Here is a 26,724-nt window from a genome sequence, read left to right on the forward strand (position 1 = left end):
CAAATACTCCAATACGAAATACAATGAACAAATAAAAACACAGTACAAATACCGTAGGATACATACGTAGCACAAGATACGGAATTGGTCTATGACGTCACAGTCATGACCTATTTACTTATAATGGGATACAAAAACCGGGTAAAACATACCTAGATATACATAAGAATAACTAGTATGACACTAAAGATACAACACAAATCCTATCTTATCGACAAACAAGTAATATACATAGAAATACGCATAGAAATATGGAAATCACACAGGAAATAAACTGCGAAAATAGACTAGTTACGGAAGTGTTAAATACAAGCTAACTAGTGAACAGAGCTATGCCAAACTGGAGAGATAGTAAACCTGTACTACTAATATCATTTCACAACAAGAATTACACAGATTAACGCCACGAAAACACTATAATAATAACCCAAAACACAGAGAAATATCTACACTGCCGGCAGTCTGACAAACCAGCTGAAAGAGAAAGTTACACAGCTGTTCACTAGTGACTCAAGTGGTAAGAATAAATATGGGCATACAGAATAAAACAGAGTTATAGACGTGGTCGTCTCATTACTCCCCCCTTTTTCAGATGGGAAATTACAACGAAATTTTCCATCTTCAAAATTGAAAAACCATAAAAATGTGAAGAAATTGTAAAGAACTGTACACTCAAATGAAATGTATATCTAAAATCAAAACAATCAATTGTTAAAAGCACTATCACAGTCAAATCAAATGTAATCATCCAAATATCTAGGCCTTCGCCTAGTACGTTGGCCATTATCAGAGTTCGCATCAATTGTAACTTCTTCTGGTACAGTGTCTGGCCTTGAAGAAAAAGGTAACTCTTCAAATATATCATGAGCGACCTGCTCATTGTTTTCCACATCAGGTAAAATGTCAAATCCAGTTAAATCAACATCATTGTCTTCTTTATCCTCATGAAGGTAAGGTCTCAGTTTGTCAACATGTAAAATTCGAGAACGTGTTCCCGAATTCTTCTGAATCCTATACAAGTGATTAGGTAAACAGTCCACAATTCGATAAGGTCCAATCCAAGGAATACTCAGCTTACGATGCTTTGGTGGATAATAATACCACACCAATTCATCTCTCTGGAAAGTAAGAGGTTTAACACCCAGATCAAAATTTCGCTTTTGTCTGGTTGCGGCAGCATTTAGATGTTGCCTAGCATGAAGAAAAGCTTTTTCAGTTGCACAGGAAAACCATTCGACAAATTCAGTGTAACAAGGATGAGTTGATGACTCTGGTTTGCCAAACATAACATCAACAGGCATCTCGATTTCTCGTCCAAGCATTAACTTGTTCGGTGAATATCCTGTACTATCATGTACAGTGGAGCGATATGCCATACAAAGATATGGGAGATGGTCGTCCCAATCATTTCGATTCTCATTTACAAAAGCTTTCAACATCTGCTGTATGGTCCTGTTGAAACGTTCAACTTGTCCATCTGAACGAGGATGATATGGAGTTGTTCGAGTCTTTTGAATCCCGTACAATTGACACATTTCTGAAAATAATTTTGATTCAAAGTCTCTTCCTTGATCTGAGTGGAGAATTCTTGGTACCCCAAATCTCGAAAAGAATTGAGTAACCAATGCATCAGCAGTGGTGTCAGCTCGCTGATTTGGTAAAGCAAAACATTCCACCCATTTAGAGAAATAGTCCGACAAAACCAAAATGTGTTCATTTCCATTTTCAGTGACAGGCAATGGTCCAAGAAAATCAATGGCAATCCTTTCCATAGGAGCTCCAGATATAAGTTGTTTCAAATCTCCCTGTCTTCTTCCGTAAAGCATCTTGGTCGAAGCACAAGACTTGCAAAATTTGCACCATTTAAGAATGTCCCTTTTGAAACCAGGCCAATAAAATCTGTGCCTTATACTCTTGAAAGTTCGATTGGCACCAAGATGACCTGCAGTGCGCAAAGAATGGAGCTTATGAAACAAGTCCTGCCTCAAATTTGATGGAACAATCAATTGGATATGCGATTCCTCCGATTTACAATCAGGAATCCAACGACGATAGAGAAGTCCATTATCTACAAAAATCAAGTCCCACTGCGACATTAAACGTTTGGTCACTGTTGATTCAGGCATGTATTCTTGAATGTCAGGTTTCTGAGCAGTAAGTTGTTTCCATTTCAAAACAGCAGAAATATCTGGATCTTCACTTTGCCAAGATTTAATTTGCTCATCTGTGTAGGTATCTAGCCAATTACAATCGGAACAGTCTGACGATGATTGACCGGGCTGTTTTGATATTGCACTTACAATAACATTACTCACAGCCACATCACCATTGGTACCACAATCAGAACAATCTTCTCGCTTGCATTTGCGAACTTGGCGTGACAATCCATCAGCATTGCCATGTTTCACGCCAGGTCTGTGTTCAATCTTAAAGTCATAAGCGCCAAGTGTTAATATCCATCTTGCTAACATTCCTTGAGGTTCACGAAAATTGATCAACCATTTCAGAGCAGCATGATCTGTGCGAATTCTGAACGGTCTCCCGAGAAGAAAATGACTGAAGTGACGAACAGCCCACACCACAGCTAATAGTTCCCGGTGTGTAGCACAGTATCTACGTTGAGACTTGGACATAGTCTTACTGGCATAAGAAAGTACACGTTCATGCTCGTCCTGTACTTGAGATAACACTGCACCAATCCCAAAACCACTGGCATCAGTATCCAATACAAATTCGCCGATTGTCCTCGGAAAGCTAAGAATTGGGGCAGATGTCAGACAATGCTTCAAAGTTTCAAAAGCCTTTTGACATTCAGTACTCCATACAAAGGAAATCTTTTTCCTGGTCAATCGAATAAGAGGTCCAGCAATTGTTGAATAATCTTGAACAAACTTCCGGTAGTAGTTTGCTGTGCCTAGAAAACTGCGAATATCGCTGACAGAATTAGGCGTTTTCCATTCTTTGATAGCTGCAACATTTCCGGGGTCGCAACAGACACCGTCAGATGAAATAAGATAACCAAGATAAGAGGTGCTTCGACGGAAAAGTTTACATTTCGAGGGCTTCAATCGTAAACCGGCACGGCGAAGTCTTATAAAAACTTCCCGAAGATTTGAGAGTGCCATTGAGAAATCACTACCATGAGCCAAAACATCATCAAGAAAATTGAAACACCCGTTCCACAGGAGATCACCAAGGATATTGTCCATCATCCGTTCGAATGTTGCGGGAGCATTCGCCAAACCGAAAGGCATCACTACAAAGTGAAAATGACCACGGCCAGGGATGCTGAATGCTGTCTTTTCGCGGTCTGCAGGATCAACCTCCACTTGCCAATATCCGCTTGCGAGATCAAGAGTTGAGAACCATTGAGCTCCGTTTAAGGACTCAATGATATCCTCAATACGCGGCAAGGGATATGCGTCTTTGTATGTGACGTCATTAAGCAATCTAAAATCCACGCAAAATCTGGTAGAACCATCCTTTTTGGGAACTAGGACAATGGGAGAAGAATATGGGGAATCGCTGGGTTCTATGACACCCTGAGCCAGCATATTATCAACAGCTTCTTCGGCTATCTTCCTACGCGCCCACCCCATTCGACGAGGAGCCTGCCGAATCGGCTGTGGTGTGGTTGTGATGATCCTATGCTTTGCTGCTGAAGTACGGCCAAGTTCACCATTTGGTCCTACAAAAACATCATGAAATTCACAAATCAAATTGACCAACTGTTCACGTTGACTCGGGGTTAGATCCTCAACGGAATTGACCATGTCATGTAGATGTTCTGGTAATTCAGAAGCTATAACCCGATTATCGGATTCGTCAACTTGAATTTGTGCTACAAGTTGAGGATGTGCAATACCAAGCAAAGATCCAGCCCTGATCTTAAGTTGTCTGCCTTTTTGGTTCACCGCTAGAACAGGAACAGTGGACTTTCCTGGATCCACAACAGAAGAGATCAGCTGAATGCCATCAGCGAGGAAAGAAGAATTCAGCGGTTCAACAAGAGCAGCAACGTCAGACAAATTGCTTTTCGGCCAAGGACGACTAAGTTGTGCAGGGATAACAACCTTAGAATATGGCGGTATAGTAATATCTTCTCGAACAGTTACACGACAACACGGTACAGACTTTTCAGTAAACAGTTTGATTTCATGACCCCCTATCATCATGTGTCCAGATGATAAGTAAAGAACGCAATCATGTTCTCGGAGATAGTCCATGCCCAAAATACCATTAGACATACCTAGGTTGGCAACAACAACAGTGCGTCGCGATGCAAAAGAATCAATAGACAAATCAACTTCCAAAGTACCCAGTGGTAATAAATCATGTCCTCCCATTGCAACAAGAGATTCTTCGAGCCGTGCTAAATGTGCTTCTTTCCCACCTATAGCCTCAAAGATGGAAATGTCGATCAGAGTAGTCATAGCACCACTATCTACAAGAAAATTGAACGGTTGATTGTTCACAAGTACCTTCGCATGCCAACTATTGTCATATTGCAAGGAACAAATATTCAGGTCTATATTCTGGTTCGTTGGTCCGTCATCAAGTAATAATTCAGCGGACACTGAGGACCTCAAGCCCGCTGAGTGTCGTTTAAATTTGCGGTCGAAGAGGAAGCAGCTGTTGCAGGATCAGCGGGATTCTGAAGATGTGGACAATCCCGTTTAAGATGACCAGTCTGCTTGCAATTAAAACATGCCTTGCAATCCCTGCCCCAGTGACCATGTTTACCACAACGAGGACACGGGTTGCGTGGTACACCATCAAAATTGCGATTGTTGGCACGCGGTTTAACATATCCTATAACCTCATCCAGTTTCTGTACAAGTAACTTGATACTGTCTTCAAGAGAAAAGTCGCTTTGCTGATTAACTACATTACCAGTATTGCTCTGTTTCACTGCTGCAATGCGCGGTTTAAACATGTTCTTTCCCTCGGAGTGGTTATTATCAACAGAGTGATACAGTGTCGCAAGAGACAAAGCCTTTTCGAAAGTATCAGGCTGTTGCATGGTAACATGCTTGATCATGCTTTCATCGGTTAGACCGGCAAGAAATTGCGATTTCAAAATATCATCTTGACCAGTAATATCCAGATTTGGGTAGGCAAGAATAACAAGCTCTTTCAACTTATTACCGTAATCCCGTGGCGCTTCATTTGGCTTAATCCTACGACAGTGAAATGTAGTACGGTAGGAGCTCTCATTTCCGGCAGGTTTAAAGAAATGATTGAAATGAGCCACAATATCACGATAGCTAGTACGTTTCATATCTGGTAAATCTTTCAACACATTTAGAGCTTGACCTGTCATGCAAGTAGCCAATTCTAAACCTGCAGTGTCGTCATCCCACTGATTATAACTGGTAACCAATTCAAAATGGCATAAATAACTGGGCCACGTCATGACAGTGGATCCATCGAAATACATTGGCTTTTTGGCATTTCTTGCCATCATCGTAGCATTAGCTGTGTTATTGAGAAGACTACGACTAACATTGGCATTTGAGACACTACTAGCGCTCACTGGAGGAGCTGATTGTGTAGCCACTGTAACCATTTTCGGCCTAGTACTAAGTTGCCTTCTGACATTTGTGCCCTCATTACCATTATCATTCAAAAAAGGAATTGTAGGTGCAAGGTTACTCACATGACCATTCTCCAAAAATTTCACTTCTAATGTCTGTGAGAACGCGTTCCGCTTCCCTTCTGGCTGTCCATCTTCTGATCCAAAATCAGAAATTTCATCATGCTTGAGAACAGGTGCTGCTTTTGGAACAACTGTTGCTGGTGTTGAAGTTATCAGGCTGACATTTGGGTCATGTGACATGGGCTGGGTTTCCTCAGGATCAGCAATTTTTCTTTTATTAACCACGCCAGAAATATCTTGCAGAATGCTGTACATCTGCTCAAACGACGAGCCCATTTTTGTATTTTGGAATTCAACTGATTCTAGTTGACTTCCAATCTGTTGTACACAACCGTCCATCTGTTGCATGCGACTGTCTATCAGTTGCAACCGACTGTCAGTCTCCTCTTGCTTTTCCAACATTTCCTCTTGTTTTTCTTCTGATTCCTTCAGTTTTGCCTTTAGTATCTGTATTTGCAGATGCAAAAGTTCATTCTCCTCTTTGGCTTCCTTTGGTGCCGGTACAATCTTTCTTCTCTTAACCATTTTTCCAAGATATCAGGCAACCGCAATTAAAAAAAAATTCGGCAACCTCAAATGTCCGGATATTATCCGTCACAGACTAGCCTACTTAATCGGCTTAGTCTTAATAGTCCCTGTGTCAAATAATATATCCTGGCGTGTGCTCGCCAAAAATTCGTATATGTGGCGTACCAAAATTGATATCACCACTCAGGTTCTTTCTGCCAGCTTATCGGACACTGAAGTTGCAATAGATGTCGTTCACAAAACAATCTTCTTGCGGTTCCAATTACAGCAGAGTAACTAAGTTAACTAACTAGATTAATTATACACCTGTAAGAACTTAATACAACCAAATACTCCAATACGAAATACAATGAACAAATAAAAACACAGTACAAATACCGTAGGATACATACGTAGCACAAGATACGGAATTGGTCTATGACGTCACAGTCATGACCTATTTACTTATAATGGGATACAAAAACCGGGTAAAACATACCTAGATATACATAAGAATAACTAGTATGACACTAAAGATACAACACAAATCCTATCTTATCGACAAACAAGTAATATACATAGAAATACGCATAGAAATATGGAAATCACACAGGAAATAAACTGCGAAAATAGACTAGTTACGGAAGTGTTAAATACAAGCTAACTAGTGAACAGAGCTATGCCAAACTGGAGAGATAGTAAACCTGTACTACTAATATCATTTCACAACAAGAATTACACAGATTAACGCCACGAAAACACTATAATAATAACCCAAAACACAGAGAAATATCTACACTGCCGGCAGTCTGACAAACCAGCTGAAAGAGAAAGTTACACAGCTGTTCACTAGTGACTCAAGTGGTAAGAATAAATATGGGCATACAGAATAAAACAGAGTTATAGACGTGGTCGTCTCACTGGGAATGAAAACAATTTATACGACACACTATATATACTTTTAGATTTAATGTCGTGGCCGCCCAGACTATCTCAATAAAGTTGAAATATACGATAAAAATACTGAAATATTTTTACTCAAAACGTCCCCGACGTGTTATAAGTACTCCAAGTCGGCGCTGATTTAAATCCTCTCGTGTCGTCTGTAATTTAATGTGGCGCGAATGTCTACAAATACGATAAAACATAAAATAGTTGTGGAATACTTTCAATCAAAACATGGACGGGTGGCGCTGGGATGTGCACCCGCCATTCGATATTCCTAAAAACACTAAAAACGATATTCGGAGGTTGCGATATATAAAATCCGACATTCCAGGCTACGCTATTGCTTATAATACGATTATAAATAGTTACTTTGTCGAAATTAATCTTCACATTCCTTAGAACGTCTCGGGCGCAATTCACGCGCCTCGCCTAGATTCAGACATGAAATAAATAGTGTTCACACATGTTCTTAAGTCTCAACCTATGTGCCTACAGGCCTACATGCGGTGGTTCCCAATCGCCGGTCCGCATTAGAGATGTACCGATACCACTTTTGTCGCCGATACCGATACCGATCCGATACCAGCTAAAAACGCCGATACCGATACCGATACGCCGATACTACAAAAAGGCCGATATTACCGATATTCCGATACCGATACTATGTGAATATTACTTAATTAGGTGTGTTGTGTAGAGCAGACGGGTTAAAACAATGGTCTCTGAGCGTTGTTCATAGTACACAATATTTGAAATCGAAAAAAAAGATATATATGTTGCATAATATGAAATTAATGATTGGTATCCATATGCTTTAACTGATTAAGATACATTGTACAGTAACGCTAGTAATCTCGGTGTTCAATTGAAACTCATAAGCCGGGATGTCCAATATGAATTTAATGTTAATATCGCGACCTTCAAAAATCGTTATTCGTGTTTAAAAGAATATCGAATATCACCCACACATTCTAGAGCCGCCGTCCTACGATCAAATTAAAAGCATTTTTCAAATATTTCATTTCGTCGCTAATCGTAATCGTCGACGCAATAAGTAAGTCAAAGCCAACATGAAAGAATATCAATCAGCACCGACCAAAAGAAGGCCTACCTATAACCGTCGAGGACGTTTTTTTACTTTACTATTTTATAATATTATACAATTGCTATCATATATTTTGTGATAGTCTAGGGCTAGGCGGTCATGTCAATATATCTATATATACCTGCGTAGAGGGATAATTGTGTCGGAATTTAGTTTATTGATGTCGACGGACTAAATGACACTCGTACTTGACGACAAACAGTCAAAATTTATACCCGTGCCAAAAGTCCATGTGCCGTTAATAAGGACCCCAATTCCACTGTATGATTTAAAACTGGGCGTCTAATTGCTTTTTGTTATGAGATGTGTTGATATATTTCTTCATAATTACTATGTAATATTAAAAATTTCAATATAAAAATTTGACAGCGAAAATAGCCAAATTAGTTGAGATATTTGGCTGATAAATAGCTAAAAACACGTGAATCCTATTCTCTCGCGGGGGTGGGGACATGTAGGGCTCATAGCTCTCGATCTCTCCAGACAAAAAATAAATTAAAAAGTAGTATTCTAACTTATCTTTAAAACATTCTCGACCATATCAATAAGGTAAATATATCGGAAATATCGGTCTTAATCTCACCGATACCGATACATGGCCGATACCGTAAAAATGGCCGATATTGCCGATACCGATACCCGATACCGATACATCGGTACATCTCTAGTCCGCATAGGATTTTTACCAGTCCGCGGGAAATCCCGTCGTTTTGTTGTTTCTCTGCCGTCTCAATCGCTTTGCCGATGCCGAAAGACGAAGTTGCGTTGGTTCATTACGCAATTTCTCTTCCGTTGTCATATTGCTGTTTGATAAACGCGACGTACTGGCTGGTTCGGCGTTTCTAAATTTACAAAAACGGTGTTGACACGCGTTATGCAAAATTAGGAATTGAAAAATATGATGCAAAAAGCCAAAGAAATGTTTTTTTTTCACAATTATCGTTGCTACCCGTTAGCGATAGCCGTCGATAAATTCTTACCCGTAATTCGTTGTAAATGAATGCTAATAAATTCTATTTTGCTTTTCAATACGCTGTGATTTGTATTAATAAAAGTGATTGAGTCGGGAAAGGAAAGTCCCCTTCCCTCCTTCTGAGCGTCCATAACGGCAGTAAAATTCGTTTCGTTTCGCGCCGAATAAAAAAGATACCATATCCATATCGTGGAAGGAAAGGGAGAAAAACGGCTGCGAATACGGGAACTCTAACTTCTACTTATCAAACTTTCATTTTTTACAATCGACAGAAATGACTTCTTTGAAGAGGGCTCGTTTCAATCGCGATAGCGCGCGACTAATAATTACGACTTTACGTAATTCGTAACTTCCCTTCCGTAACTCGAAATAATTCCGTAAATTACGTGCAAGCCTAGGTTGAAGGAGCCATCGCAATTTCAAGTTTGATAAGGAGTAAAGCAATAATGTGTTAATAAATCGATATCATTTGCTATATAATAGCAACATGTTAGTTGAAAAATCTGAAAATTTCTGGTAGTAAAAAAAAATTGAGCAAAACCACTTAATCGATGTTGTAACAACGCCTCTGAGTCATTCGAATGCTATACTATTTTTTAAATAGAATCACGCTTTATTTTCTAAAATTGCTTCGAATTGACCTTGATTCGAAATTTTGAAACTTACATCCCTATTACTGACATTTACTTGGATAACGTGTTCACCATTCGAACTATCCATGGCGACAAGTCCTCTACTCCATCTGGTAGAGGAATCCGTCAACGATGTCCTCCCTCGATAATCATTTCCAATATGGTGATGGAAATCCTTCTTCGAGGTGTCAAGGGTTTGTCGGTTACCTGTTACGATGTGCGTCGGATGTGACCGCTAACGGCCAGGGATACGCAGATCTTTCTGCTCTGTGCGCTTCGTCGCGACAACAGTCGTAACTTAATATGTGAAGAATTTGAAAAATCCGATTTTGCTCAGTGCTAAACTATAGGATGATTTTAGGTAGATTTTAAGCCTAAATTGAAAAATAGACATATAGCATGCAAAGCCACGGAAACAGGCTAACGTTTACCACCATGACCGAATGTCTGTCTAGTCTAGTTGAAACATGCATCTCAGCGCCGCTGAAATTTTTCTGATCTGCCAATGAAACTTACAAGTCGATGCTCGATGCAATTTTTTCGTTCGTGATCAGCAGAATGTGCATCTCATTACAACGACGCTCGCAAACACAAGCAGCAGATGCTGGTCCCAACTAAATATGGGAAAGGTCCGAATTCTGACCGCCAGCTGGGTAGCTCAGATCTGGGGTAGGCTATAACCTTTTTCGAAACGGCATCACACAGAGCTTTACTACATAGACACAGGTCATATCATATAAGACGAAGATAGAAGAGCAGTTTTGCAACTTATATTGATTTCAATCGTGATAGATCCCGAAGATACGGCGAGTTCAGAACTATCATTCTACATCTATACAGCTCGACTCTGAATCTCAATTATCAAGAAAAACTGCACTTATAAATAACGAACACCTTAAAAATTATATTCTTAAACATGAATAATTAAACAGCATAATCATGCAAAAACTTTTTCACAAATGAGTCAATGTCTCCAGATAAGAAATTAGCCTTGTTTTTAAGGGTCTTGATTTTTGATTGAATCTCAGAGAGGCGACTACTTTTATCTTGCATTTCCTCGGAATCTGATTTCAATTCTTTGGAAATCTCATCAACTTTGTGGCAGATTTGTGCGAAAGTGGTTGAAAGTTCTTGTTGCACCTGAAACAAATATACAAATATGTATATTTCTTGTATACTTGCGAGAAACTTGTAGGGTCGCTAAAGGGAAGTGCGTCTCATGAAGTTTAAGAGCCTGTGTGAATTGGCAAATTACAGATTAAGAATCTGAAAAGTGGGTTGATTCAATACAGATTTCAGTTCAAATCTTCCTTTCTGCATCATATTATTAAAAACCATCATGTCTATGTAAAAACTCAGGCTTACCTGATGTGAACAATTCGAACTTGTAAAGGTTGTGATTAAGTTGAGTTTTTCAGTCGCATGTTCAACAAATTGACGTTTTAACGCATGTTCTTGTGCCCTGGAAGTCCATGTTAATCTTTCATACAAATACAGTGATCCATATGATGCAACAGTAAATACAATAGCTTTCCATCCAATAGTTCTCCACAAAGCATAGGGAACCATTACTGAAACAAATAATACAAAAATTACATTCAAGTATATTCATAAACGTCAATCTAGATGTCGAGAGTTTCAAAATCCTTTCCTATCGGGGATTGTTTGGATTACATGAATAATATCATTAAACTTGATAATAATGGAATGAATATTTTGAGTCTCACTTCACAACTTAAACAAGAGGTTTTGCTGAAAATAGTAATAGGTCAAATTTGCTACAGAAATATTTCTTTTTAAAAAAAAAAAACTTATTGATACTTACTGATTCCTACGAGCATTCCAGCTGATTGACTATTATTATGCTTCAAATAACTTGCAGCGACTGATGTCAAAATGTCTTGCAAAGATAAACTATCATCTGCTTGTTGTCGCTGGTGAGCAATGACCTCTCCTAAAATGAAATTAATTAAAATACGGTGATACTTCAGTGATCGAACATAATTCGTTCCGGATTGGTGTTTGACTACCGATTTGTTCAAGTAGAGAACTTTTGGCCATAGGAAACAACAGCAAATATATTCGGCAAATATAAGAACCCATTATAAAGCAGTATTCCGTTTATCTATAGTCAAATCCTGAAGCTTAAAACAAACATATTGTACATGAAGAACATAAACTTTTATTTAATTTACCTGTTCCAGATATTGGTCTTGGAACTTCTGAAGGAGCTATTGCTTTTCGTGAACCAATAAATCTGTTGAACAAAAGGGATTCATGGTGGTTACAATAAGAAAACACAATGAGTATCGAGAAATATTGCAAAAAATAATAATGGAAACAAGTTCAACCTGCAAGAAGCCCTCTTTGTTTGAATATTCATTCAATAGTAAACACCCGGAGTTCCATGTATGGAGTATTGTCAGGTGTTGAATAAATGACAGTGTAAGATCAATTACTATTAACTAAAAGCTATTTGCAAAATCAAACAAATGAATAACTGAAACGAAATGTTCCGACGGACTGCTATAGACTATAAAATTTTTTTAACATATCCAAAAATTTTTTTTCTAAATATTAGTAGGAAAACTAATATGAAAAGTAATAGTATTCAATTATTAAAGAAAAGCTGATCAAGTTGTGGCCATCATTAAAGCAGTTTTTATGAAACAATGCAGAATATTTAAGGATATGAATAGGAAAATAATTTCAACAAAAGGCTGAATAAAAATAAATCTACCTTCCCATCAGACATTTGAAACCAAGAGAAAATTTGAACTCTATATCTTCCTGAAAATCTTGACACAAACTTGCACAATTGATATCATATGACATATCAAAAGCTGAATTCTGTGCTTGAGATACCAAAACCGGTTCTGAAGAATAAGAATGACATAATGTTGCATAGTTTATAAATCGCAAAAGCAAATTAATTTTTGACATTATATTATATAGACTTTTGACTCAATTGTGTATGGGCGTGCTTTGGCCAATAGAAACAGAGATAGTTCAGAAAGTTTTTAATATGAATTGTATTATGATGAGATTTGAAAAAATTACCTTGTTCACTATTATTACTGCATTCAAATAATGGTTGAGCTTCATCCAACATCAATTGTTTACTTTTGTTTATTTGTTTTTGCAAAGAAGATGAACATCTTGCCGATAGATTTCTTCCAAGAACTGAAAAAAAAAAAATTAAAAATCAAACTAAAATGGAAATCTACCAAATAGTATAATAAAGGCAGTGGTTCTTAATCATTTTCGAAATACTCCATCCTTTGCCTATTTTGAATCTATTTATTCCTCCTTCACAGTGCATAAAAATTCTGTTTCTGTTTAGTTATTTTACGACCTGTGGTACGTGTAATTTATTTAAAGAATAGGTAATTCAGTGGTGGCGAAGATTAAAGCCTTCCAGCTCTGACGGTAGACGACGCAAATTCTCTCGCGATTCTGCACGCCAAAATACGTTGTTACTGCATATAATTGATACGCTGAAACTTTGCCTGAAAGGCCAAAAATGGATGTAGTGATACATAAAATAGGGGGATCCTTGGGCCATTGTTCCCCACCCCAAAAGGGGGCTTTGTTGGTAGTACATGGGTAAAAAATACAAAGTGGTATGCAGTCAGTAAAAGGTTGAGAACCACTGGTATAACGTAAACTTTTTAGATTTCTACCTTCCTCAACATGTCGATACAATTCCGCTTTATAAACTTGTAGAACCATCATATTCTGATGGAATGGTTGATCAAACTCATCAACAAGTAATGACAATCTTCTTATTTCATCAGACATTGCTTGACGAACTTGAAATTCTGTTTCGCTGACCAATCGTGTAATCGCTTCTTTAGCTTGTGCAGTGAGTAACTTTAATCGCTTCTCTGAAAAAAGTAATGAAAAATATCTAAGGATTTTCGTTAGCTTAACATGATTTTTTTGAACAAAATCTGCATATTTGCTTGGCCAATTTTATGTACTCGAACATTTCGAATAAAAGAGTCACAGTCTCACAGAGACAAAACAACACACCTCTGTTGCTCACTGAAAGCTCAAAACTGTCATTTGAAAAAGGGAGCTTTTGGAATAATGATGGTTGGAACCCATAAATAAACCCACAAAACTAAAAACTTTAAATCACAGCAGGTCTGGCGAATCTCATTCCAAGTGAATGAGCAAATGATAAATTATTTCTATATCAGCTTGAAGAATCCTATAAGCTTGTATTCACAATGTACGGTAGTTATTATCAATGAGATCAACTAAAACAAAAAACTGTCTGTGATATTTTACAATTGTTAAGTAAATATATTAATAAACATTCATCATATACCTAAAAATGTTATTTGGTTTTCCAGTTGTTCATTGTATTCATCACATTCCTGTTTCATTCTGGATGATTCTTTCTGAAAATATAATGTGAGTATACAATCAAGTCCATGCTTCTGAAAACAATTAACTAACTGGCTGACTAATCCCATACCCGACATGGACTGGCAACCGGACGAGAGGTCGTGGTTCAGAATACAATTAAGCCGCCTTATCGCCTTTCCTCCCTTTCCCAGGATAAATATGTAAATCCCCAATCCAATCGAGTATTATAGAGAGAACGGAATAAATTATTGAATATTCCATTTGTATCAAATTCTAATATTGTTTACAACAGAAACACACAGCAGAGGCAAACAAGCAGTTTGGCATTGAGCTAGTCATTCAGAATATTATTTCAAAACTTACCAGTAAACTCTCACATTCTGTCAGAAGACTTTTCATTATATCTTGAGCACATTGAGTATGTTGGTGAAATTTTGTTCTTGTTGCAGATCTCGATATACATTCCTCAAAACTATGTTCAAATGTGCAGAATTCAATCAATCTTGCTTGAAATCCTTCAGCTAGCGCACCACCAGCTTCTGGCATTCCTGAAATAATATCATCTAACTTTCTTAAAAGAAATTTTCGATTCTGAGCACCATGTTAATTGTATTAACCAGAACCTTTCATTTTGCCAGATTGTTTATTGGCAAATTTACTTGAAACATTTTAATGATTTCGATGGGACCCTGCAATGAAAATCTCATTATAGTGGGTCTAATAAAATTACAGCATCAAATTTTAACAGAATCATCAGACATACATAGCTATGCTTTATTAAATGAAATTATGCTCAATTCTGACATATCATGTATGATTCATTTAAACATCATCCTATATTACATAGAAAAAATTAAAAACCTTGTAAGCGTTGCAATCTAGCATTAAGGGCTTCTTTTGCAGAAATAAAGAAAACTCTATCTTTAGCTTGCTGTGGGGTAACAACACCTAGTTCTTTTGCCAAAAATGATATTCCACGTTCCAGATGTTGTTGTCTCACCTATATAAATTGCATACAAACTTCAGAATTAACATCTTTCTAAATTGCTGATTTCAAATTTTACGCCTATCAATTCCTATGACATTTTTTGTCCATATTAGGGAAGTGTAATTGCCCATGGTTAGAGCATCAGATTAAACAATATTGTCATTACAGGTTATGCACTGCTTCAAATTGGGTGTAGGCAAAGACAAACAAGAAAGACCCCTGTCCTTTCAAAAAGCAATATACTTTTGCATAAGTGACTGCTAGTACAGAGAATTGTTCAGAAGTGAGGTAAAATATGACTTATATAAACAGAATAGTTGTCATCATGTTTTTAATAAATATTCAACATATCATTTCTGGTCAGGTAGGGCAAGGTGGAGAATCTTTTTCAAATCAGTTTTCCAAGCATTCATAAGATGGAATAAATCATAGACAGAATTTATTTAAAATCTATGCTTTTCAAAACAATTCATATCACTCCTGGGTTTTTGAATCCCTATGGCCGTGGAAAAAAGTGTTAAATTAGCATTTTGTCACCCATAGAGCAGAAAGCTTGTTACACATGATAATTATGTACACACTTACAAATATAGGCTACTAACTATTTTGCTGTTTTCACACCTTCACCTCAAAAAAGGCTTTAGAAAGAATTAGATGATAAAAAATAAGTAGCTACTACTTTTGGGGCTAGAATCTTTTCAGTTGGTCTTGCCTACCTAATTTAATAAATCCTTGGTGAGGTATCAGTGATGGAGGTTGAATCTGAGATTTTTAACCTTTTGCAACTACACAAATCACTAGATCACAAATATGAGGTTATGAATGAAATAGTGAATACTACATTTACTCTGATGAATTAGGTGTTTGACATATTTACAGACATTCCGAATTGCTCAGCTCAAAATAGAAGCTCAAATTATAGATAATTTTGAACATATCAAATGTTACCTGAACCGTAAACAAGATGGAAAACTAATATAACTTCGATCAAGTCCTACCTGTTCCATAAGGTCAGGTTCAGCAGCTGATGCATCCCATCTATTGTTGAGTATAAATATATTAGGCTTCGATAGACGTTCGTTTACTTTATGAAAGAATTTTTTCTCAGCCAACATCAAAGTTGATTCAGCATTTGCAACAAGAATGAAAACATCTGCATCAAGGCAGTAACTATAAGAAAAATGTTAAGTAGGACATTTCAGACATTAAAAAAAGTATCAATATCACTGACTACATAACATTTACAACTGTAAAATGAATTGCATTGCATTTGTTGTAGAAGAGTCATCAGGAAAAAAATAGAAAAGATGAGTAAAGATACTGTGTCTTTGGATAATAACTAATTCACAAGTTTACAGATTGTGTTTAATTAATTAATGTTTAGTACACAATACAATGGAAAAATTGCTTACGCATCGATCCAACTATCCATATCTTCAGTTACGTCAATACCAGGACTGTCAACCAAAACAACTTCATTTTTCAATAACGAACATTTATTTTTGGGCCAGCATACCTGGAATATGAAATAAATAACAGCGATATAGTAGGAAGTATAACATTAGAAGGACGTTTGATAAAAACAGAAATATTTAATTTCATAAATCATAAACAAACCTTAATCAAACTGTCATTAGACATGCTTTCCTGACTGAGTGCATGTCCTAATTGTGATACGCTTTTAACATTACGCTTCTCCTCTGATCCATCACAAAGTAAATATGGTCCATCTTTGTCATCACATCCTTCTATTGATAAGAAGCAATTGGTCGTATGACCAAGTCCACTCGGCAATATTTTATCCCACAGCATAGCATTTATTACAGTGCTTTTTCCATTGCTAGTTCTTCCGAAGAAAACCACCTATAATTATATTTAAATAAAATATACAAAAAAGTCAGGCTTTTACCTTTTACACAAAAATTAGCAACCATGCTTGGAATGAGAACAGTAATTGACTTATAATTGAAGTTATGATATGACATACAAGAGTATGAATATGTATAATATCTTGTTGTTTCATTTCACAGCTTCATGAGAATAGATAATGTTAGACAAATCACATAATTTATCCTTGAATAAATACCTTCATATGATCTCGGAGTAACATCTCTTTTATTCCATTTACTTTTTGAGCGCATGTTTGAATATGATCTACCAATTCCTGTGAAAAATCGCAAAAACTAAATTAAAAGCAATAAGATTGTAAGAGGGCTAATGAGATGCATCTAGGAATGCAGTCAGGGTAATATACTTCAAACCATGTTCAGTGTTCGTCTCTATGCTCTTGGTGGGGATATTTCAAAGGACTGAGATGATCGTAAACTGAGTTAACTAAACCTATGTCTGTACCGGTATGTACTCAATATAAGAACCAGTTGGAAAACTTACCTGATGCACAAGTTCATTCTCTTCAACATCCTTAATTTCTTCTACAAAAGTATGGAATTCACTGACATAATTTCCTATGTCTCGATAAATCCCATTTATTTTCTTCTTGGCATTAGTGAATAATTTTAATGGTGAAGACGCATCACCTCCGCCGCCAAACCCAGACTTCAACATAATGCCTCAATAAGCAACTGATTTTGGTGATTTCAAATTTAAATGCTACAACAATGGCCTATATACAGATATATAGGCTAAAACAGTCACAAAACACAAGCGGCTATGAAATCCATGAAAGCTGAAGCATGCTAATGCTGTTTTGGTTAATCTGAGTATTTCAAGAGTCCTATTCCCCGACCTTTGACCCCGAAAAAATCTTCCTATACTTTACTCAATGACATTAAACAACATGATGCGCAACTCCGGCATTTTTGTCCGAAGATCGTATTCGATAGCACGCTCCAATGCACATACTTGACGAGACGAAAACGAGCGGATGTGTGCTGCTTTCAAGGCGTAGCACGAATGGTGTTCGTGCCTGCTTTGACAGTTGTTGTCGATTTTAATGATATTTTGGAAAGTTAAGGTAAAAAGAAATCGGAAAAAGGTAAGGTAAATACTATTGTTGTATATCACACCCGGGCATCGCACTGTTAAGTACATGTGGGAAAGTCAGCCTTTGTCAAATACTACGAAGTTATTAATTCAGTACGGTACGTGGTTGCCCATTTGCCGAAATTACATATTTACTTACCCCTTATGGTTTCAAATAGTTCATGCACCTCCAGTTTGATTTTTTTAATCAGTGAGGATATATACTCATTGTTGATTGCTGCTCATTGTAACATACTATTGCGCATTCACTTTTATTTGCGTATTGAATCAAAGTGTTAACAAGTCCACCTAACATTTCACTCATACCGGTCTATATTGTATAGTCTGATCTCTCAAATATTTGGAGCCACGAATGCTTGTAATTTTCTGACTAAACCCTTTTATTAGTTTGTTTTATTGACCAAATTCAGTAAAATATTTTTTACATAAAACATGAGATATTGGATTCATTAGCTTTTCCATTCTAAATCATATAGACTGCTTTATTTATTCTTAACGAAAATTAATAAATCTCCTCTCTTTCTTCAGATGTGAAAGTTGTGGACAAACCTGTCTAAGCATTGTGAGACTCCTGCAGCACAAGAGGCAATAGCAGAAATAGTAAGTATATCAATCAAGAAATTAAGCCGACATAAAGCAAAACTTTCAACTATTCGTCTAATCACAATTTCCTATTATTTATTCACAGGACAACTATAGCAGAAGGGGAGATATCAGAAGTCTGGCGACATATCAGTGACATGCAAAGACACTTGACCCTCCGGTAAAGTTGTGTATGACCCCTACATCCTGCAGGGCTTGAGGAAAATAACTAAAAATTGCAAAGCGTAAAATTACATACTCGGTCTTATTTGTAAAAAGGCACAAAACACGCCAGACACTTAAAACAGCTTTGGAAAATGAGGATTACGGGTAACTCACTGCACCTGTGTTATATTTGGTTCATCAACTTTTGGTAGTACGATAGAAGAAATTCCGGAAGGGGTATAATCATCATTCATGATAAAATACTATCATATATATTTTTGGACAACTTCAATCTAGACCAGAGATCTCAAACTCGCGGCCCCAGAGAACTTCGAGTGCGGCCCTCGAACGCTTAACAATAATTGTAATAGTATTTTTTTTTTTATCTAAATGTAATAGATTTTTCAAACCTTTTAAAGTGAAATTGATTATTCACACAGAAAACAATTTACTGAAAGTAGTTTTGGAATATGATTTTTTTTTGTCCACATTTTGACCCAATTAAGAATACACATCAAGCTTGCAAAAGAATACTTGAATAAACACTTGAGTGATCAAATTAAACGCAAAGTACATGAAGAAGGTGGCATTTTCGAAGAAAATGGGAGTTGTAACTTTTCTGCTTTTCGCAAAATTCTGAAGCACATTGTTTAATTTGTCATATTTCCATCAATAAAATGAAAAAACACAATAAGCTCAGCAGTCAATATGACAAATTCGAAGACCAACTTCGAACAGAAAATTTCCATGTGTTTGTATATTAATATATTTATACAACGACTTAGTTACTAAAAATCAATATCAATAATAATTCAAGCAATCCTATGCCACGCAATGTGGTGCGAAATGTCTTGTCGAAAAAATCTGTCATTTGTTTTTTTACTGATCTATACATGAAATGATAAAAGTAACTTTTTTGCATTACTGGAATTAATTAAACATTCGCAAAGATCCAGATTAACCCATGATCATGTGGCCTCGTTAGTTAGAGTTGGTACTATAAAATCATCTCGCTATATTAAATACAAAATCGTTGCTAGCAAACCAATTCAGCCACTCGAAATATATTGGCCTTCACAAAGCAATGGAGGCAAAATTGAGAGTTCATGAGCTATGAACATTTGTTCTTTTCTTTGTCTTGAACTTTTCATACTCCACAGCCCCTATTAATTTTTTTTAATTTTAATTACCATGTGATGGTCATACCTATCTTTAACTTGTATTTTCTGTCATGATGTATTATCTCAATGTGCCAAACTATTAATTAGTGTGCATATTTTGCTTCCAGATGACATAAATGTATTGTCTTGTTTATTACCTCAACTTGGAGTATTGACAAGAAAAGGTACCAGTAAATTAGATAAAAAAATTTTTAACTCTTTGGTATAATCAGAATTCACAATCAATAGGAATTATAAACAGCCAACCATCAATGAGAATTATATGCAAAATCACTCATAATAAATTTGTCTAAAATCGGAGGAAGGCAAATAATATAGGTAGTTTCCATCCACACAAGCATTTCAAGAAGACTTGCTCGAGCCAAACTAAATGAGCATCGTCAGGTGGTCGGTAAGGCTGCAAGTTGAATTCAGCCCTGCAACCTACCGCATAGAAAATAATATTAATTAGTGGGCTATGAGCTAAATTCCTAAATTTAAACAAACCTATCTACGATGCATTATGTACCAGCAATGTTACCTACGATTAACTGAATATGTAATATGTCTAATAAATTCACCTACAAAAGCAAGTTCGATAGGTGCAAACTTTGTGTTATGGAATTGTATCACAGCACAGTTTTGTATGACACCCTCTTTAAATGAAACTTCAATGATTAAGCGCAAACATTAAAATTACTAACTTTGAACTTTGTGTCATTATCTGCAAAATGTTCCACACAAATCTTTCCGCTATCGCGTTTGTAATCTTCTCTGATAAAAAAAAACGTCTATGATGTCCAGAATTGCTCTTTACAGCTTGCCTGCCATTCCAGCTTTCCAAGTGAGCAAAACTTCTTAGATATAGAGATTATTTTGTTTCGTTACAGACGCAAAAAGACAGGTACTACACGTAAAAAAGACGCCGAGTAGCAAAAGCGAGCGGAAAACGGACGCGAAAGTCGACGAGAAATATGTGCATTGGAGCGTATCATGAAATACAATCTTTCGCCTGTAGTCTTATGGAGTGACGTCAGAGTTGCCTATCATGTTGTTTAATGTCATTGCTTTACTATTGTAAAATTTTCGGGACTATTTTAAGAGTGCTTTTGCGAGTTGGCGCATGTAAAATGAAGTACCGGTGTGTGCTTCAAACCATCAATATGAATCATCGCATACAACAACATGTTTTTTAAAAGTACCGGTAAAGAATGTAATAATTTTTCTACCCTTGATTTCTATACCGGAGTGTAGAATATTATCCAGAATAAACTCGATATTTCAGAGTACTGTGTTTACTTATAACTAATCCCATACCCGACTTGGAATGGTAACCGGACGAGAGGCCGTGGTTCGCCATATGGATAAGCCGTCTTATCGGCTTTCCTCTCCCCCGGGATAAATATGTAAATCCTATCGTATCCTTCATGAACCAAAAAAACAAAATACATTGTATACACTAGGGGTAGGCCAAAGAAAGATAAAAAAAAAACTACATGAAAGGTCATGAACTCAGGCACTGAATCAAATCAACATAAAATATGCAATATCACTACAAAGAATTTTAGCCTAGCCTATCACAGCTATTTTTACACAAATTTTTTATTATTGAAATTAAATTACAAGAGAGCTACGCCCAAATATATGGACACGTCTGTTCGCAGTACAGTACGGCTTACCGTACCGTCAGATCACAGTCTAAAATATATTCACACCAAGCGAAGCAGTACAGTAGGACACAAAATGGCGTCCGATGTCTGCAGAACGTTTAATGACGTCATAGCAAACAAAAACAAAGCTCACAGAGCTAACAGAAGTATTTAAAATGAATAAAAGTAATAGCCTTCTGGGGAAAAATTTTATCTTCAACCACTGCAAATTTCAAAGCCATTGGTCCAGTATTCGAAGAGAAAAGCGATTTTTTTAAAAATGATGGAGACAAATAATGAAAATAATAACAACAAGAGAACTACACCCAAATATATGAACACGTCTGTTCGCAGTACAGTACGGTTTACCGTACCGTCAGATAAAGTCTAAAAATATATTCACACCAAGCGAAGCAGTACAGTAAGACTTCCAACTTTCGCTAAGGCGGTACGGTAACGTCCCTGCAGAAAAGAAAACCAACATTATTGCAATACTGTACGGTACAGTACTGGTAACGTAGTAAGACAGCGTAAGGAAAAAATCGTAGCAAAGTACCGTAAGGACTTCGTTACGAACCATCGACGTTCGATGGCACGTGATCAAAAAGAAGAGGAGTGTCGGCTATGCGTCCACAGAACGTTCGGTGACGTCATAGCAAACAAAAACAAATCTCACAGAGCTAACAGAAATATTTGAAATAAATAAAAGTAATAGCCTCCTGGAGAATAATTTCATCTTTAACCAGTAAAAATTTCGAAGCAATAGGTCCAGTAATGAAAGAGAAAAGCGGTTTTTTAGATTTTCCACTAGATGTCCAAAAAGTGTCAAAGAACAACAACAACAACAAGACCAACATAATATTGAAACGATCGTTATGTCCACTACGTGTACAATAACAAGAGAGCTACGCCCAAATATGCGGACACGTCGTTCGCAGTACAGTACGGTTTACCGTACCGTCAGATCACAGTCTACAAATTATTCACACCAAGCGAAGCAGTACAGTAGGACACAAAATGGCGTCCGATGTCCACAGAACGTTTAATGACGTCATAGCAAACAAAAACAAATCTCACAGAGCTTACAAGAATATTTAAAATGAATAAAAGTAATAGCCTTCTGGGGAAAATTTTCATCTTCAACCACTAAAAATTTCAAAGCAATTGGTCCAGTATTCGAAGAGAAAAGCGATTTCTTCAAAGCGTGTCAAAGAACAAGGACTCTAAGAACAACAATAAAAACAACAACAACATAATATTAAAACGATCGCTATGTCCACTAGACTATTTGTCCAATAACAACAAAATTTTGAAACGATCGTTATGTCCACTACGTGTCCAAAAACTCATAGGAAGACAGAGTGATCATTGAATTACATGATTTATATTTAGGTTTCCGAAACACAACAGAAAACTAACGAATAGAGTTCGAAAACGCGAAAACGAGGTATTGTTTACGACCACGCTTGACCATCTGTCTGAGTGAGAAAAGCGTCTGAGCGGATGCGAAAAGGGAGCATTGTTACGTCACTTTTTGCATCTTGCTGATTGGCCAATGTCACGAGGTAAACAAGGAAGACGATGCTCGGGGAAAGGTCCATAGCGGCATTTTTGATACTGGTTTAAAGAGTTGGCGCTTACAAACTGTTTCACATGTTCGAAACAATCATTTTGTTTATAAAAATATTTAACCATGTGCCGCTTACAGCTACTAATAGATACTTTTAAGCCTAGTCTCCTGCAGCTTCTTCGTAAATAATTTTTGAATATTGCGACTAAACTAAAGCTTTTTGAAGACATACTGCCAAGTAAGTCATCCAATTTACAACCAATTTTTGAAAAAACAACTGAAAACTGACAAATAACACGCAAAACTGCGAAAACGAGGCAATTTTACACTCGTACTTGAATATCTGTCTGAGCAAAAGAAGTGTCTGAGCGAATGAACAAATTTCAATTGTTACGCCAATGTTGACTTACTGCTTGCTGGTCATTGTTACACATGCTCTGTAAAATATTCATAACACACTAAGGCAAATCTGCTAGTGTAAAGAGATTTATTCGGTTTATAATAACTATATAGCCGTATGTTAGCACAAGTGCATATATATAGGTTAGTATAACCACGTGAAACGCAGAATCCGAGCCCCGTAAAAATTTTAATAAGAGACTTGCATTCTTGTGATTGCAAAGTCTAATTAGCGATGGCATTTTTCCATCTAACGATAAGAAAACAGAGAAAGTATGACTTCCTGGATTGTATTAACTATATTATTTCCATTTTTTTTTTAATAAGGAAGAAATTGATTTGGTATGAATCAACTCCGGATTCCATCATTTTTGCCATTCCGTCAAAACCAGTCTCCTATATTATCCATGCAAGAGATAATGGAGTAAAAATGTTGGAATTCGACAGTGAACTAGAATTTCACAAAATCAAGAAACATTTCCCAGATTCAGAGTATGATTCCCATTTTTAGCTTTTGTATTAATCTGTATACAATTTTAATTGAACGGAAATTATTTAATTATTATTATAAAGGTTTTCATAAAAATCACAATCAAGTAACGACGTAATCAAACATTTAGAATTTAAAACATACGCAGCAGGATAGAATGAAAAAGGACATATAGGTAAAATCATGGCAGAACGAATCGCGTAAATATATTTTAATTAGCGTAGCTGAAAACCGAATAAATAATATTTAACTACTAGTTTGTACGCTGTTTCATTTCAAGGTTGGTTTTACAAATAACTGTTGAAATTTATGTTGAATACATTGTATAGCTCAAAGACTGTAATTATACTTAGATTTAAATTCACATTGATGTAAATGCAAAATTGTGCAGAAATATAAAAATAGCTAGCATTTGAACATTAACAGATAATACGTCGATAGGCCCTCAGGAATTCAATAGTAATTTCGATATAATTTGTAGGATGCTACATATGCCTATATTTTGTGGTTCCTGAAATCCGGTTTCTGGTTTTTGATTGACCCTTTAATGATAAATTAGCAATGGATATGAAAAAATCTGCAATACTTATGCAAAATAATGTTATAGAATAAACATTTTGAATGATATCTTTAATTCAGCTTTCATGTTGCTAATGAATGTCTTGAAGCAAACTCATACCAAGAAACGATTAAACAAGCAAGAGAACTGTTTGATTACGGAAAAACATTTGAAATGAATTTTGATATGTTAAGTATAAGAGGAGGCTTTCCTGCACTTTTGGAATCCGCTTTGTCCATTGAGAACGTATACAAATTTAAACTTTACTTTCACCAAGTTGTTTTTCCTTTTCTGTTTGTCACTTCTGATGGCTTATATCAGCGCTGGCCAACTTGCTTTGAACCGCGATCGACTAAAATCTTGAAAATAGATCGCGAACGACTGATCGTTAATAAGGTCATATACACAAAAGCAAATGATGGCTGAATATGCAGATAACTGCACACGCACATACATAAAATTCCACCGGTGCCAATAGGCTCGGCTCTGAGGGCGCATTTTTAACGAAATCGCCACAAAAATTTGTAATTTTTATGTTTCATTAACTTGATTATGTAATTGTACCCGGAGTAAATTTTCATCATTCATTTAAGATTTATTCGAATCATACAATTTAGATCAAAGGCCTGCTTAATTTTTAGTTATAAGAGTTGGAAATTTCACAATAAACCATGCTAAGTATCCATATCAACTAAACAGCAAAAATAAATATGCTCAAACCATAAGCGTTACATGACTGCTCAAATTTCAGTAACCAATTTACAATTTCCTCTAAATCCAATTCTTCGATCGCTTGGAATTGAGCAAAAAAATTGGGCATTCTGATGCCACTGCTACCGTTGCAAATGCACTTTTATCTCACTACTCTAGGAATGGAACAATAGCTTCCGCATACGGCGGGAGTTATTGTAGGATCGTTTCTCTGCTTAAACACGATATTCGGAACGCAAGGTTTAAGGCAATTTTTTGGGATATGTTATTAAATCCACTCAACATCAGACGCTATCGACTACTCGAGAGGTGGCGATCGACGTGTTGGCCACCCCTGGTTTATATCATCTATTTTCTCTCTGCTCCTCACTTTTCCATTGGTCTACATTTTTTTTTTTTTTTTTTGATTTTAGACTTTTGCATCACATATCCAAGTTTTTACTCCTCAATTGAACCGTTTTCTTCATTGTTTTTTGTATTATTTGTACAACTCTTCATGTTTGCATACACCTAATACACCAGTAATCAAAGAGAAAAGCGACACTTTCATAACTATGTCAAAGAACAAGAACAACAACAATACGATCCATAGGTCCACTACGTGTCCAATAAATTTGAAGATTTTGTCATATGTTTTAAATTGTAATGTGTCACCCGTTTAACAATTGCAAAAAAATGGTTATGAATTATTACCCAATAAAATACTGCAAGTGCCTGAACTTATTTCAACTTTGGGTCGAAAACTTCAGACAATACGCTTGGACAGTCAGTCATTCAGTTTGGTGTGTCGTTTTCGATTTGCTCACTATATTAATGGAATTAAAATAAATATATATATATACTAATATTTATGAAACTTTCAGATACAATTTTCAGATTCAGGGCTGTTATTTATTGTTTTGATGGAAGTCTTTAACTGTAATATTACTCGTTGAAAGTTCAAATTCGTCTCCTTGTGAAGACGACTTAGTCCCCAATAAATGGAGTAATTTTGTTGTATAGCAGACAGCAGGCCATTTCTTACTTCTTCCTTTTCACTGTATAGCCTTGTGAAATTTCATTTCGGAATTCTATAGCTATTAAGACGTCGATGTAACGCCAGATTGATTGATGAGATCTCATTTAGACCTAAGCTATCAATTCGTAATATATACATTGGATCAATTCCAGAAAATCTTGACTCAAATCTTGAGACCATTCTATCGCATAAAAAAATAATACTAAGAAGTAATCACTAAGCATTGCTT

General features: G+C 36.3%; 1 protein-coding gene and 1 long non-coding RNA gene across 3 annotated transcripts; one reads left to right on the forward strand and one right to left on the reverse strand.

Annotated features, from left to right (window-relative positions):
• Window positions 1–10,701: 10,701 nt before the first annotated feature.
• LOC120331645 (mitofusin-2-like) lies at window positions 10,702–17,926 on the reverse strand. 2 transcript variants are annotated; one of them, XM_039398763.2, is made up of 15 exons: window positions 17,581–17,926; window positions 17,276–17,353; window positions 16,807–17,052; window positions 16,602–16,705; window positions 16,188–16,359; window positions 15,063–15,201; window positions 14,565–14,764; window positions 14,161–14,233; window positions 13,508–13,711; window positions 12,885–13,007; window positions 12,565–12,700; window positions 12,020–12,081; window positions 11,650–11,778; window positions 11,190–11,395; window positions 10,702–10,964 (listed from the first exon to the last, which is right to left on the reverse strand). In XM_039398763.2, exons 1-15 carry the CDS (start codon window positions 17,752–17,754, stop codon window positions 10,749–10,751), a joined length of 2,262 nt encoding a protein of 753 aa, XP_039254697.2. In that variant the 5' UTR covers window positions 17,755–17,926; the 3' UTR covers window positions 10,702–10,748. The 2 variants fall into 2 exon arrangements, with proteins under 2 accessions (XP_039254697.2, XP_039254698.2); XM_039398764.2 differs by having other exon boundaries at window positions 14,565–14,749; window positions 17,581–17,925.
• A 49-nt stretch (window positions 17,927–17,975) lies between these two features.
• LOC144424549 (uncharacterized) lies at window positions 17,976–19,251 on the forward strand. Its single transcript, XR_013476751.1, has 3 exons — window positions 17,976–18,184; window positions 18,721–18,792; window positions 18,881–19,251. It is a non-coding gene; the product is annotated as an uncharacterized LOC144424549 (long non-coding RNA).
• The last annotated feature ends 7,473 nt before the right edge of the window (window positions 19,252–26,724 follow it).

This window comes from Styela clava, chromosome 6 (assembly GCF_964204865.1).
Source record: "Styela clava chromosome 6, kaStyClav1.hap1.2, whole genome shotgun sequence".
In the NCBI taxonomy this organism is placed as follows: domain Eukaryota; kingdom Metazoa; phylum Chordata; class Ascidiacea; order Stolidobranchia; family Styelidae; genus Styela; species Styela clava.